This window comes from Hemiscyllium ocellatum, chromosome 23, assembly GCF_020745735.1.
Source record: "Hemiscyllium ocellatum isolate sHemOce1 chromosome 23, sHemOce1.pat.X.cur, whole genome shotgun sequence".
In the NCBI taxonomy this organism is placed as follows: Eukaryota; Metazoa; Chordata; class Chondrichthyes; order Orectolobiformes; family Hemiscylliidae; genus Hemiscyllium; species Hemiscyllium ocellatum.
In genome coordinates, this window is record NC_083423.1 from 52201131 (window position 1) to 52213895 (window position 12765).

A 12765-nucleotide genomic window follows, 5' to 3' on the forward strand; every position below is an offset into this window, starting at 1 on the left:
TTAGGCTGTTTTTAAAAAAATACTTCTATAATTATTTTAAGCCAAAGCACTAGACAGTGAGGAGGTCTGAGGTTTTGGCCAGCTTATTTTAAATCCACTCATGGGTCTTGGATATTGCTGACTGGTCAGCATTTATTGTTCATTCTGAGCTGCCCTTGAAATGGTAGTAGTGAGCTGTCTTGAACTGCTGCAGTTCATGTGCTGTATGTGCACCCACAAAGCCAGTAGGGAGAGAATTCTAGGATTTTGAACCCAACATTGAAACCTTGTGGCTGGTGGACAGGATTTAGGAAGTCAGGAAACAAGTTAATCACTGCAGTATTCCTAGCCTCTGACTTGTTCATGTCACTACTGTGTTTATTTGACTAGTCTGGTCAGTTTAACCCCTAGGGTATTGATCATGGACAAATCCCTAGGCCGAGGGAGGTGCCAGAGAACTGGAAGACAGTTCATGTGATTTCACTCTACAAGAAGGGTGGCAAAGGTAGACCAGAGGAGATAGAGCAGGGTTGTTGGCAGGGATGAGCATTTTAGAGAGGAAGGGGCTGTATTGGCCTGGGTTGTTTTCTTTAGAGCAGAAAAGGCTAAGGGGGGAGGGGGGAGGAAACATGACGTGAGATGTAGAAGATTGAGGTACATGGGCAAGGTAGATAGGAAGTAGCTGTTTCACTTAGTTTAAGGGTAATAACAAAAAGGTATAGTTTTAAGGCAAACGGTGGGAAGTCTAAAGGAAATTTGACAAACTTCTTTCATTCAGACGGTGATGTGAATCTGGAATGCAGTGACTGGGAAGGGTAAGGTAGATGAGGAAGGAAACCTAACACCTTTGAAAACGTGCATGGATTGCCACTTGAAATGCCACAACATTCAAGGCTATGGGCCAAATGCTGGAAGATAAAATTAGTGGATTTCGGTCAGTGCAGACGTGATTGGCCAAACAGCCTTGCGTCTTGGTTTCTGGTTACTGTGTTTCCAGTTTTCCTAACTCTTTTTGGAAGGAAAAGAACTGAAGGAGTGGCATTCTGTACTTAGATGAAGGAAGAGAGCATGGCGAGAGTGAGGGTAGGGCCAATCAGGGATAGTAGAGGGATCTTGCACCTGGAGTCAGAAGAGGTAAGAGAGGTCTTTATGAATATTTTGCTTCAATATTCACCACTGAGAAGGACCTTGATGTTTCTAAGGACAGCATGAAACACTGATATGCTCGAGCAGGTTGATGTTAAAAAGGAGGATGTGTTGAAAATCCTAAGGATAGATAAATCCCCTGGGCCAGACAGGGTATACTCTAGGTCATTGCAGGAAACAAGGGAAGAGGTTACTGCACCTTTGGCGATGATTTTTGCGTCCTCACTGTCCACTGGATTAGTGTCAGATGATTGTTGGGTGGCAAATGTTATTCCCTTGTTCGAGGAAGGGATTAAGGATAATCCTGGGAATTTCAGACATTGAAAAGGATTCTGAGTGACAGGATTTATGATTACTTGGAAAACCATAGTTTGATTAGAGGTAGTCAACGTGCTTTGAGAGGGGCAGGTCACGCCTCACAAACCCGATGGAATTCTTTGTGGGTGTGACAAAATACATTGCAGGTAAAGCAGTGGATGTGTTGTACATGGATTTTAGCAAGGTGTTTGATAAGGTTCCTCACAGTAGGCTCGTTCAGAAAATAAGGAGGTATGGGATACAGAGAAATTTGGCTCGATACAGAATTGGCTGTCCCATGGAAGATAGAGGGTGGTGATAGATGGAAAGTTTTCAGCTTGGAGCTTGGTGACCAGTGGTGTTCCACAGGGATCGGTTCTAGGATCTCTGCCCTGTGATTTTTAGAAAGGACTTGGAGGAGGAAGTGGAAGGGTGAGTTAGTAAGTTTGCTGATGACACAAAGGTTGGTGGAGTTGTGGAGGGCTGTTGTAGTTTGCAACAATACATTGACAGAATGCAGAATTAGGCTGATAAGTGGCATATGGAGTTCAACCTGGAAAGGTGTGAAGTGATTCACTTTGGAAGGTTGAATTTGAATGCAGAATACAAGGTTAAAGGCAGAATTCTTGGCAGTGTGGAGAAAGAGGGATCTTGGAGTCCTTGTCCATAAATCCCTCGAAGTCGCCATCTAAATTGATGGAGTTGTTAAGAAGGCGTATAGTGTGTTGGCTTTCATTAGCAGGAGGATTAGAGATCAAGAATCATGAGGTTGTGCTGCAGCTCTGTAAAGCCCCCGTTAGACCACAGTTTGATTTTGTGTTCCGTTCTGGTCGTCTCATTATAGGAAAGATGTGGAAACTTTAGTGAGAGTGCAGAGGAGATTGACCAGGATGCTCCTTGGACTGGGGGCATGTTTGATGAAAAAGGTTTGAGAGAGCTAGGCTTTTCTCAAGGGAGCGAAGAAGGATGAGAGGTGACTTGATAGAGGTGTGCAAGATGATGAGAGACATAGAGTTGATAGCCAGAGACTTTTTCCTGGGACAGAAATGGCTATCACAAGGGGGCATAATTTTAAGGTGATTGGAGGATGGTTTAGAGGGGATGTCAGAGGTAGGTTTTTCAGAGCGTGGTGGGTGTGTGGAATGCACTACCAGCAGTGGTGGTAGAGTCAGATACATTAGGGCCATTTGAGTGACTTTTGGATACGCAATTGTACAATGAAGGGGTATGTAGGTTAGTCTGATCTTAGAGAAGGATGAAAGGTCAACACAACATCAAGGTCCGAACAGCCTGTACTGTGATGTACTGTTCAGTTTTCAATGAAAGCTAAAGAATAAAACTAAATAAGTAATATGGTTGGTTCTAGTGTAGTGAGAAATTTTGTTCAGGTTGTGCGCTTTACATTATTTTTCAGTTGAAAGCATGGTTGTATCTTGTGTTTTTGATAAATTGTTTTGATTTTGTTGTGTGGAAGAAGGAGCATAGGATAATTGTAATGTTTGCCTGTTAGTGTTTGCAGGGATGAAGTAGCAATGTCTTTTTGAAGAACCTTCCCCTTGCAGGAAGGTATTATCCTGAGTTGATGATCATGGATGTAAGAACGATTCACTATTTTAGTCATAAGCCACTGGATTTGACTGCTGAGGACTTAGTTTGTTGTTCTCATCTCTGAAAATATTCAAACTGCTAGACTTTTGGGAGAATACTTTGAGTGTGTGCCATCTATTGGTCAATATAGTACATTATTTGAAAGTGTAGCTTACCTTTCACTTGAAGGGAAATTATCACTCTCAGAATAAAAATAATAGTGTACTGTTACATTAGTGAGAAATGGAGATTGAATTTTACTTAGGCTGTTACTGATTTCAAATGGCCTTTTATGGGAGTTGAGCATTGTCCTCTTCATTGAAAATGTACAAACACCAAGTAATGGTCTGCCAATATCCAAAGGGGAAGAAAATTGAAAACTCAATACTTCTGCTAACATTTCCAATAATAGTGATAAACTGACGATAAAGTCTGTGTATATGTTTAAAGTGTGGGAGAGGAGGCAGGCCAGGTATATTTCTACGTTTTATGCTGATAACTAGTTTTGATAAAGTATTTCTGGGCTTTTGCTCACTAAGTTTGTAATTGCTTTGCTAAAAAATATTAAATGCCTGTTTTGGTTTGGTGAGTAATTGGTTTGTATGGATTATATGTGTTAACTTCCTAAATGACAAGGTGGTTGTCTACCCTATTTTCTGAATGATTTCGTTTCTCATGAAGTTTACTCTTGCCAAATAATTATATTTGTCATTTGCACTAATGTAAATTTTTCAAAATCTGTTTTACATATTTTTTCCCTAAACTCCGATCCCAAAAAAGTGATTTGTGATCACCCGTTCCCATCTGAATGGAGAAGCACTTGGCATACTCCACTACATGACAACTGAAATATGAAAGATTTTAGACACATAGTCCAGCTAATGGCACCATATGAATTTTGGCAGGCTTCAAAGGTTCCAAGACTACGTCCAACCTTTGGATTGGCAGTAAACTTTTGTTGACAACTCTTCCTGTTTTGATAAATAGATCAGTCCAGTTGGGTTGAGTGAACTTATTAAAAATATGCTGAAGTTCTGTGGTTTGTCAATTCTTCTTGTCCATCACCTTTCTTTGCCCAACTCCACTAATTACTTATGTTGCATAAAATTGACCTTCAGATCCCAATCTCTTTTGAGAACCCCATGTTCTTGCTAATTCTAGAAACTTGTAATGATATATTCTAGCCCTCTCCCTTGACGTGTAATTGAGGGTCAATATCTCCATTACATTTCATCTATCTGTAAACTACAAATAAAGTGCTGTGAATAGAAGCTGAAAAGTCGGAGAAGCCTACCCTTTTTAGTTTCAAATTTGGTTCTTTTTTTGCTTTTTGATATTTTGTCAATTAATCATGTTCATTGTCAGAGAGCCAGATTTACGTAGACAACATTATCTCCAATGTACTTATCCATAGTTCCTTGTACCAAATATCCTAACTTATTTAAAAGATGTCTCCAGATTTGACTTTCTGTGCTAAATTTGGAAACCTAAAGCCACTCCAAAAAAAGCTAGTGCAGTAAGTTAATGAATTGTAATACTTGTACATTTTTATGTGTAGTTCTTCTACTGTCAGATTTCAGTGATCAGAATCCAGGTACATGCATGTCATGTTGAAATGATGATAACTGCAGATGCTGTAAATTTGTATATTTAAAAAATTGCTGGAGAAATTCAGGTCTGGCAACATCTGAAGAAGAGTTATTGGACTGAAAACGTTAACTGTTTTCTCTCCTAGATGCTGCTAGGCCTGAGTTTCTACAGCAATTTGTTCTTGTATAATGTAATGTTAAGATGATGGTAATGTGCCTGATTTAATTGTTCCATTGTTGCATTTTAATACTTTTTTTGTGAATTAGTTCCGTTTATTGAATTTTTATTAATGCAATAATAATAAATAGCAAATTATTATTCACAAGGAAAACATTTAGCTGTTCCAGTCAGATTTTGACCTTGGATTTGCTGAACTTGTCTATTTGTTTCATGTTGTGTGCTGCCAAGAGTTGGTGGCTTACATCGTACAGTTGTAGTGCATTGGTTGGGGATTAATTGTACACTTGTTCATGCTTACCTGGCCATGGGAGGTAATAGTTAATCAGTGTTGTACAGTCCAAGTTTTATATCCATATTTCAGACATCTCTTTGGTGCTTACCTGAAGATGTCTTTGTTGAGTGAAGGTTAGAATATTTTTCTGAAACACTTTATTTTTTTCCTATGGTTTATGAATTTGAGCAGTTTGTTTTTTTTACATTAGAAATTTGTATTCAGTATGTAAACTACTTATTAGTTTTAACATTCAGTTGTCACAATTATAAATCTATAAAGTTTGCAAATAAGTATTTATTTCTGTAGGTCAGCTCACCGAATTAAATGCCAGGACCAGGTAATGTGTTTAAACTTTTTTCTCTTTTTTTAATGTAAATTATATCCAATAAACAGCTTTGCTGACATCTCCTCATGCCAACTTAGGTATTATGATATGTAGTTTTTTTCTTCTAGTAAAGGAGATTTTTTTTTCAAAAGATGGATATATAAAAAGCTCAATCATTAAAATTGAAATATTTGTTGATACCTGTCAGTTTTTTTCAAACATCTAATTTTGAATTTAGGATACAACCTATCTGCAAATGCTCATAAGTTTAACATTTAATAGATATGTTTATGGATAATTAGTTGGTCTTATCATACTTGTGAAAGGGAGGACCATAAGAGGCAGGAATGTCACTTGGATCATGTTTGTTTTAGCGTTTTTAGAAAGTCTGTGTGATGATTGAGCTTCTCGGACTGTCTGTGTAATTCGTTACAGCAAATTTAGAAAAGCATCAGTAAAATGCAGTTATGCAATAAAATATCTCTGAGAAAGGTGCGTGGTCATGAGCGCTTGCAACAGGTTTATAGCACTTGCACAACTTTTTAAGAAGTTTGGGTACTTTTGTTTTTCAGTCTTTCGACTTTAATGAAACCAAGCTAAAGCCGAAACCTTTATGCATTGGGTAATATTTATTTAATTTATAGGTCTTTTGACATATTAACAAGCAACTTTAAAGTTGGAGGCATCACAAAACAAGAACCTGTGAAACACAGGTACAGTAATAATGTTCAACACATAGGGATGTTTGTCAATTTTTAAATGTTGAAATAGTCAACTTATAGCACTTCGTCTTTGGTACAAAATGTTGCTATGGCTTCCTTTTTGCATAGCATAAAATATCAGAATGCTTTAATAAACAGTAATATTATTTTATGTGTATTAAAACATTGTTATTGAAAGTAGAATCTGCATGCACTTTCTATTTGTTTAATGTATTGGGGATTCGTTTCTCAGCAAGAATCAACTGATTTCGTCTATGGGACCGTAGATTAGTGTTTTGTTATTTCTTTCTAAAAACATTAAACTCCTCCTGGATTTAATAAAGAGAACTTTGTCTGTAATTGCAATCATAATAGATCTGGGTGTATAGAATGAAATTGAAGCCATGAGAATCAGAAATGCGTTATACCCATATAAATGTGGGGGGGAAAAAAAGAGTCTTCTAATGATTCATCAGTGCCACCTTGGTGAACATAACTTAACAAAAATGTATTTTCATTCCATTATTTTATTGATCACATAGTATGTTGAACAATTTCAAAGCACACCTGATTTCATTTTCTTCCCTGTTGTCTTTCACCCCTACCATATTAACCACTCAATTGATAAATACCCAGAACTATGACAATGGCAGTATTCAGCTGGTGCAGCACTGAATGTCTAACTGGTTTCCCTCTTATCACTCTTCTTAGATTGGCAAGCATTTTGCTTTTATTTTACATGGATTTAGGATGGCAGAGCACAAATTATTTCTGATCTTAAAAAGATTGTATATTTTGTGTCAATGCATTACAGCATTAATTGGTAAAAAGAGCTATGTAAGTGTAATTAATTTCGTGCCATCAAGTTTCTCCCTGATTTGGTGACTGATTTCCTTCAGTCAGACAGTAGCACAGAAGCTTCCACAGAGTATAGTTAGAGTGGAAGCTTTGGGAAGAAGTAGTGAGTGCTCGCAGGAAAGAATTTTACATTGAGGGAACTTCATGCTTAGGGGCTAAGACCTCAGAGGTGATTTAAGAACTGCAGAGGCAATGAGTGGACATTCCAGGAGTGAGTTAAAGCACAGCCTTAGGATGAAAGGAAACCGTTTCATCACTATGAACTTAAACCATGTTGAGGCTCTGTCCCTGTCTTCTCTGCTTTTACTGCAGTTGGTTTCCAGTCTTGTCAATAGAACATAACTTATCATGATTATATGGTTACTGTTCACTAATAGCGAAGATTCATTGAAGATGATCATGGAATTATTATTCACCAGAAACTGATTCAGAACCCCTCCATGTGGATATTAAAATAGATTTAACCAAAGTCATCTTCATGAAGTTACGTGAATTTAATTTGTTCATTAACATTTAAAGGGCAATCAAAACAAGGGGCTTTAATGATGAGATGGCCACTTACAAATTCAATAGGAAATCTAGCGGAAACTTTTTTAGCCAGAGAGGTTAGAATGTGAGATTTGACATGGAATGGTTGAGGTGAAGAGCAATGATTCATTGAAAGAGAAGCTAGGAGAATATGGGGGAGAAATGAATAGAAAATACAGTTGGATGAAATAGAGTTTGTATGGAACATTATAACTGGCATTGACCAAGTAAATCAAATGACCTGTTTCTCAGCTGTGAGCTCGATGGAAACATTCATTGTGTTGCACAGTTCCCATTGAAACTAAAGGAAAGACAATTGATTATTTTATAAGAGATACCTAGGTATTGGCCTGATTTGATTGTTTTTCTACTCTGAATAGGTCACGTGCGATTCATTGATTATGAATATGCAGGCTATAACTACCAGGCATTTGACATTGGGAACCATTTCAATGAATTTGCAGGTAATAAATCCAGAAATATGAAGTTTTTTTAAATAGAATTCATGGATTCTAAGTTGTATAACACATTTTACTCGTTTTTTTTTTAACTTTAGGTGTAAATGAAGTTGATTACAGTTTGTATCCAGCCAAAAATGTCCAATTGCAGTGGCTGAAATGCTATCTTGAGGCTTTAAAAGAGTATAAAGGAATAAGTACAGAAGTAACTGATGAGGAAATTGAAGTACTTTATTTACAAGTTAATGTATTTGCACTGGTAAGTTTATTGTTCAAGTATAGCCAGTAACATCCAAGTGCTGTTAATGGTGATAATGTGATCAAGTTTTATTATTTAACATACTGCCTGAATACTTTACTGTTGTGTGAAACATGCAGTTAAACCTCAAATTTGTATAAACCAAAGCTAGCTACCAGATTTCATACATCTATTGTATTTCCATTTGTTGGTTTTCTATTTTTAAAAAAGGATAAGTAACAAGAATGTTCATTTCAAATTTAACAGAATTTCTCATAACTTAATCACATCAGAGGTTTCTAAAATCTCAGAGCATGTTGCTGTAAATATTCAAATAGCTTATTTCCAGGTGACCAAAAGTATGGGGAAAACAGAAGCCATGAGGGAGGGCAGATGGAATGGTGAGGATAGTTAAAGAGAGGATTTCAGAGCACTGAACCTCTATTGCTGAGGTACATATTGCAAGGGGAAGGCAGTACAAAGAAGACCAATGTCAAGGAACATGTAGAACGACGATATGATGAAACGGATGTCAGAATGAGATAGTCGAGGGTGTGAAACAAAAGGATGACCATTTAAGTTCCTCAAATATCGCAAGAATGCGATCCAAAAGAGGTCAGAAAGGGAACAAACACAGAATACTGAAGAAACTCTGTAAATCTGGCAGCATCTGTAGTGAGAGAAAGTTCATGTTTTAAGCCTTATATGACACTTCAGCCATACCAGGGGGATGTTTCTCTTTCTCAGTTGCTGCCAGACATACTGAGTTTCTCCAGCATTCTGTGTTTGTTTGAGATTTCCAGCATCTGCAGTATTTTACTTTTTAGGTAGAGAAGGTGATTCCAGGGAAGTGGGGATGTGTGTTATAGAGTCATACAACATGGAAACAGACCCTTTGGTCTAACTGATCCATGCTGACCAGACATCCCAATCTGGCCTCGTCCCATTTGGCCCATATCCCTCTGAACACCTCTTATTTATATACATATCCAAATGCTTTTTAAATGTTGAACTTGTGCTGACCACCTGCACTTGTTCTGGCAGCTTGTTATATTCGTGCACCACCCCTTGTGTGAAAAGTTGCCCCTCTTGTCCTTTTCAAATCTTTCCCCTCTTACCTTAAAGCTATGACCTCTAGTTTTTGGACTTCCACACCCTAGGATGGAAATCTTGGCTATTCACCTATCCATGCCCCTCATGATTTTATTGACCTTTATAAAGTCACTCGTCAGTCCCCAAGGTTGCAGGGGAAAAATGCCCCAGTCTATTCAGTGCTCCCAATAAAACCCTCCAGTCCCTGCAGCATCCTTGTAAACTTTGTGTGCTTTCGCAACATCCTTCCTATCGAAAGGTGACCAGAGTTCTATGACTCCACTTTCAAGGAACTATGCCCCTAGGTCTCTTTGTTCGTCAGCACTCTCCAGGCCCCACTGTTAACTGAATAAGCCGGCCCTGGTTTGGCATTGGCAAAATGGAACACTTCACATTAATCAAAATTTAACTCCATCTGCCACTTTCTGGCCCATTGGTCCATTTGATCAAGGTCACGTTTTACTCTGAGATAATCTTCTTTGCTGTGCACTATACTACTTATTTTGGTGTTATCTGCAAATTTCCCAACCGTACCTCTTGTATTCATATCCAAATCATTGATATCAATAACAAAAAACAGTGGATAAAGTTAAAAAATACACATCAAGTCATTGTCCAACAGGTTTATTTGGAAGCACTAGTTTTCGGAGAGCTGCTCCTTCAATGGTTGTAGAGTAGAAGATTCTGAATTTATAGCAAAATATTAGTGTCATGTTTTCGCTGTCAGGTCATGACTCCCAGTTTGGGAAGCCCTGCCTTTAAATGGTGATAAGTCCTGAGATTTCCTGCTTGAGTGGCACAGTAGTTTGCACTGCTGCTTGGCCCTGCTGGGGACCTGGGTTCAATTTCACCCTTGAGTGTCTGTCTGTGTGGAGTTTGCATGTTCTTCTGGTGTCTACGTGGGCTTCCACTGGTGCCCTAGTTTCCTTCTACAATCCAAGATGTACAGGTTAGGTGGTTTGGCTGTGGTAAATTGCCAAATAGTGTTTAGGATGTGCAGGCTATGTCAGTTAACCATGATAAATGAGGGGCTGCAGGGATTGCGTGGAGTCCTGGGTCTGGGTGGATGCTGTTCAGAGGGTCTGTCTAGGCTTGATAGGCCGAATGGCCTCTTTCCGCACTTTAGGGTTTCTATGATTGAGTTTTTTTTCATGTTGAGAATGCCTTCCATAATTTTTGTTGTTGTTGCTGATATTCTCTACCTTTTTGAAAGCATTGTGCGTGAGATTCCTTTTCAGGGATGCCACAAACCTTTTCTTAAATTTCACCTGACTTACCACTATTAATTTGCCTTAACTTTAAGCACTCCCAAGCTATTCCGCCTCAGTTCATTGCATTGCATCAGCAACATTGTAAACGTCCAACTACTAATACCAATACTATTGATACTACAATTATCATTGAATAAAAGCTTGAACACCATTTAAAAAATTTCAGGCTACATGAATACCAGAGAGATCAGAGACTGGAAATTCTGAGGTGAGTAACTTAGTGATTCCCCAACGACTTTCTGCGATTTGAATGGCACAGATCAGGGTTATGTTTGGAATACTGGCCTGAATATGTGCAGCTCCAGTGAGACTGAACAACCCCACTGCTTGATGTCATCCAGGACAAAACATTGCAGTTGATTGGTAATATTCCCATCACCTTAAACATTCAATCCTTCCACCTATGGACATAGTGGTAGCAATGTTTACCATCTGCAAGATGCACTACATTAACCAACCAAGGTTCTTTTGACAGCAGTTTCAAAACCTATGACCTCTATCAGCTGCAAGGTCATGGGCACTAGAGGCATGGGAACACTCGCACCTGCCAGCTCCCCTTCCAGACCTTTGGAATTCTATTGCTATTCCTTCACAGTTGGTGATACAAACATCTTGTGACTACACTAGTTCAAGAAAGCTGCTCATTATCACCTTTCTTATTCTAAGCCAACGAAACCAGTTTTTAATTCTGTCTCCTATTTCTTCAGGCTTCCCATTTCTTCTGGGGTCTTTGGGCACTAATCCAGGCGAAGTATTCAACAATCGACTTTGATTTTTTGGGGTAAGTTTGAATGATTTTAATTTTAGCTTTTTTGTTGCTGGAGGATACCCAAAATGAACCAAATGCTTTGACAGCTGTAATGTTCTTTGTTCTCAATCCATATTAGTTTAATGTACCAATCAAATCAGTAAAATCCAGTGTCTTAATGAATGTACAGATGGTTTCAAAAGAAAATAGCTGAAAGATCAAAAATGTCTTGTCGATTGCTTTACATTGTTTCACATTGGTTTTGTGTGGAGTTATGGAAAGTCAAATTGATTTTCTGCAGTGACCCTATCTCCTCACATTTATCCAGAATAAAATTTGCAATTTTAAATATCACTGTGATTTTGTTGAAATAGTCAATTAATTAATTTTGTGTCCATCTGTTCTTTTTTCCTTGCCCCACACTAATTTTTTATTTTGTTCATTGATGGAATGAAGGTGTTGCTGGTCAGGGCAGCATTTATTGCTCATCCCTAATTGCCCAAATGGCAGTTAAGAGTCAACCATATTGCTGTGGGTTTGGAGTTACATGTAGGCCAGACTAGGTGGTTTCCTCGCCTAAAGGACAGTAGTGAACCAGATGGGTTTTTCCTGACAATGGATTCATGGCCATCATCAATTCCTTATCCTTAATTGAATACAATTGCCACCGTCTGCTGTCGTGGGATTCAAAGCCAGGTCCCCAGAGCATTACCTGGGTCTCTGGATGAACAGTCCGGTGATAATATCCCTACACCACCATCTTCCTTCATTTATAGATTGATAGATCTCTCATCCATTCATGGTCTGAAACAGCCTTTTAAGATTCAAGATTTGGCAGTATTAGGATTTTCTCAGATTCCAGTCATTGAAACAACATGCAGTAGCACAAAATATATTGTAGCTTTTAACATGTGCTGATAAATAAGGTTACTTATTGAAATCTGAGCCGGTCAAGGGGCTGAATGGCCTATTTCTGCACCTAATTTGTTTGTTTGAGACATTAATAATGAGGAGCAGGAGTAGACAATTTAGCCTCAAGCCTCCTGCATCATTTGATATGATCTTGGCTGGTCTCATTTCAGGCCTCAACTCCACTTTCCTGCTTGCTCCCTATAAACCTTTGACCCATTACGAATTTAAAAACCTAGATAAAAACAATGACTGCAGATGCTGGAAACCAGATTCTAGATTAGTGGTGCTGGAAGAGCACAGCAGTTCAGGCAGCATCCGAGGAGCAGTAAAATCGACGTTTCGAGCAAAAGCCCTTCATCGGGAATGTCTATCTCCTCGTCAACTTTATTCAATGTTCCAGAGTTCACCACGTTCTGGGGTACTGAATTCCAGATTCACAGTCTGTTAGCCCTTACCTTAAAACTATGACCTGTCATTCTCAATTGATCCGTAAGGAAATATCCTTACTGTGTAAACTTTGTAATCCCGTTTAACATCTTACATACTTCAATTAGATCTTAGATCTCCTCTCATTCTTCTAA

At 38.4% G+C, this 12765-nt stretch overlaps 1 protein-coding gene across 2 annotated transcripts in view; it reads left to right on the plus strand.

Moving 5' to 3' along the window:
- The window catches only part of etnk1 (ethanolamine kinase 1), a 48791-nt gene that overhangs the window by 15239 nt on the left and 20787 nt on the right, over positions 1–12765 (plus strand). For both annotated transcript variants that reach the window (XM_060843247.1, XM_060843248.1), the window contains exons 5-7: positions 7846–7929; positions 8022–8182; positions 11232–11305. In XM_060843247.1, the coding sequence (XP_060699230.1) occupies positions 7846–7929; positions 8022–8182; positions 11232–11305 (319 nt within the window). The remainder of the gene's footprint in view (positions 1–7845; positions 7930–8021; positions 8183–11231; positions 11306–12765) is intronic.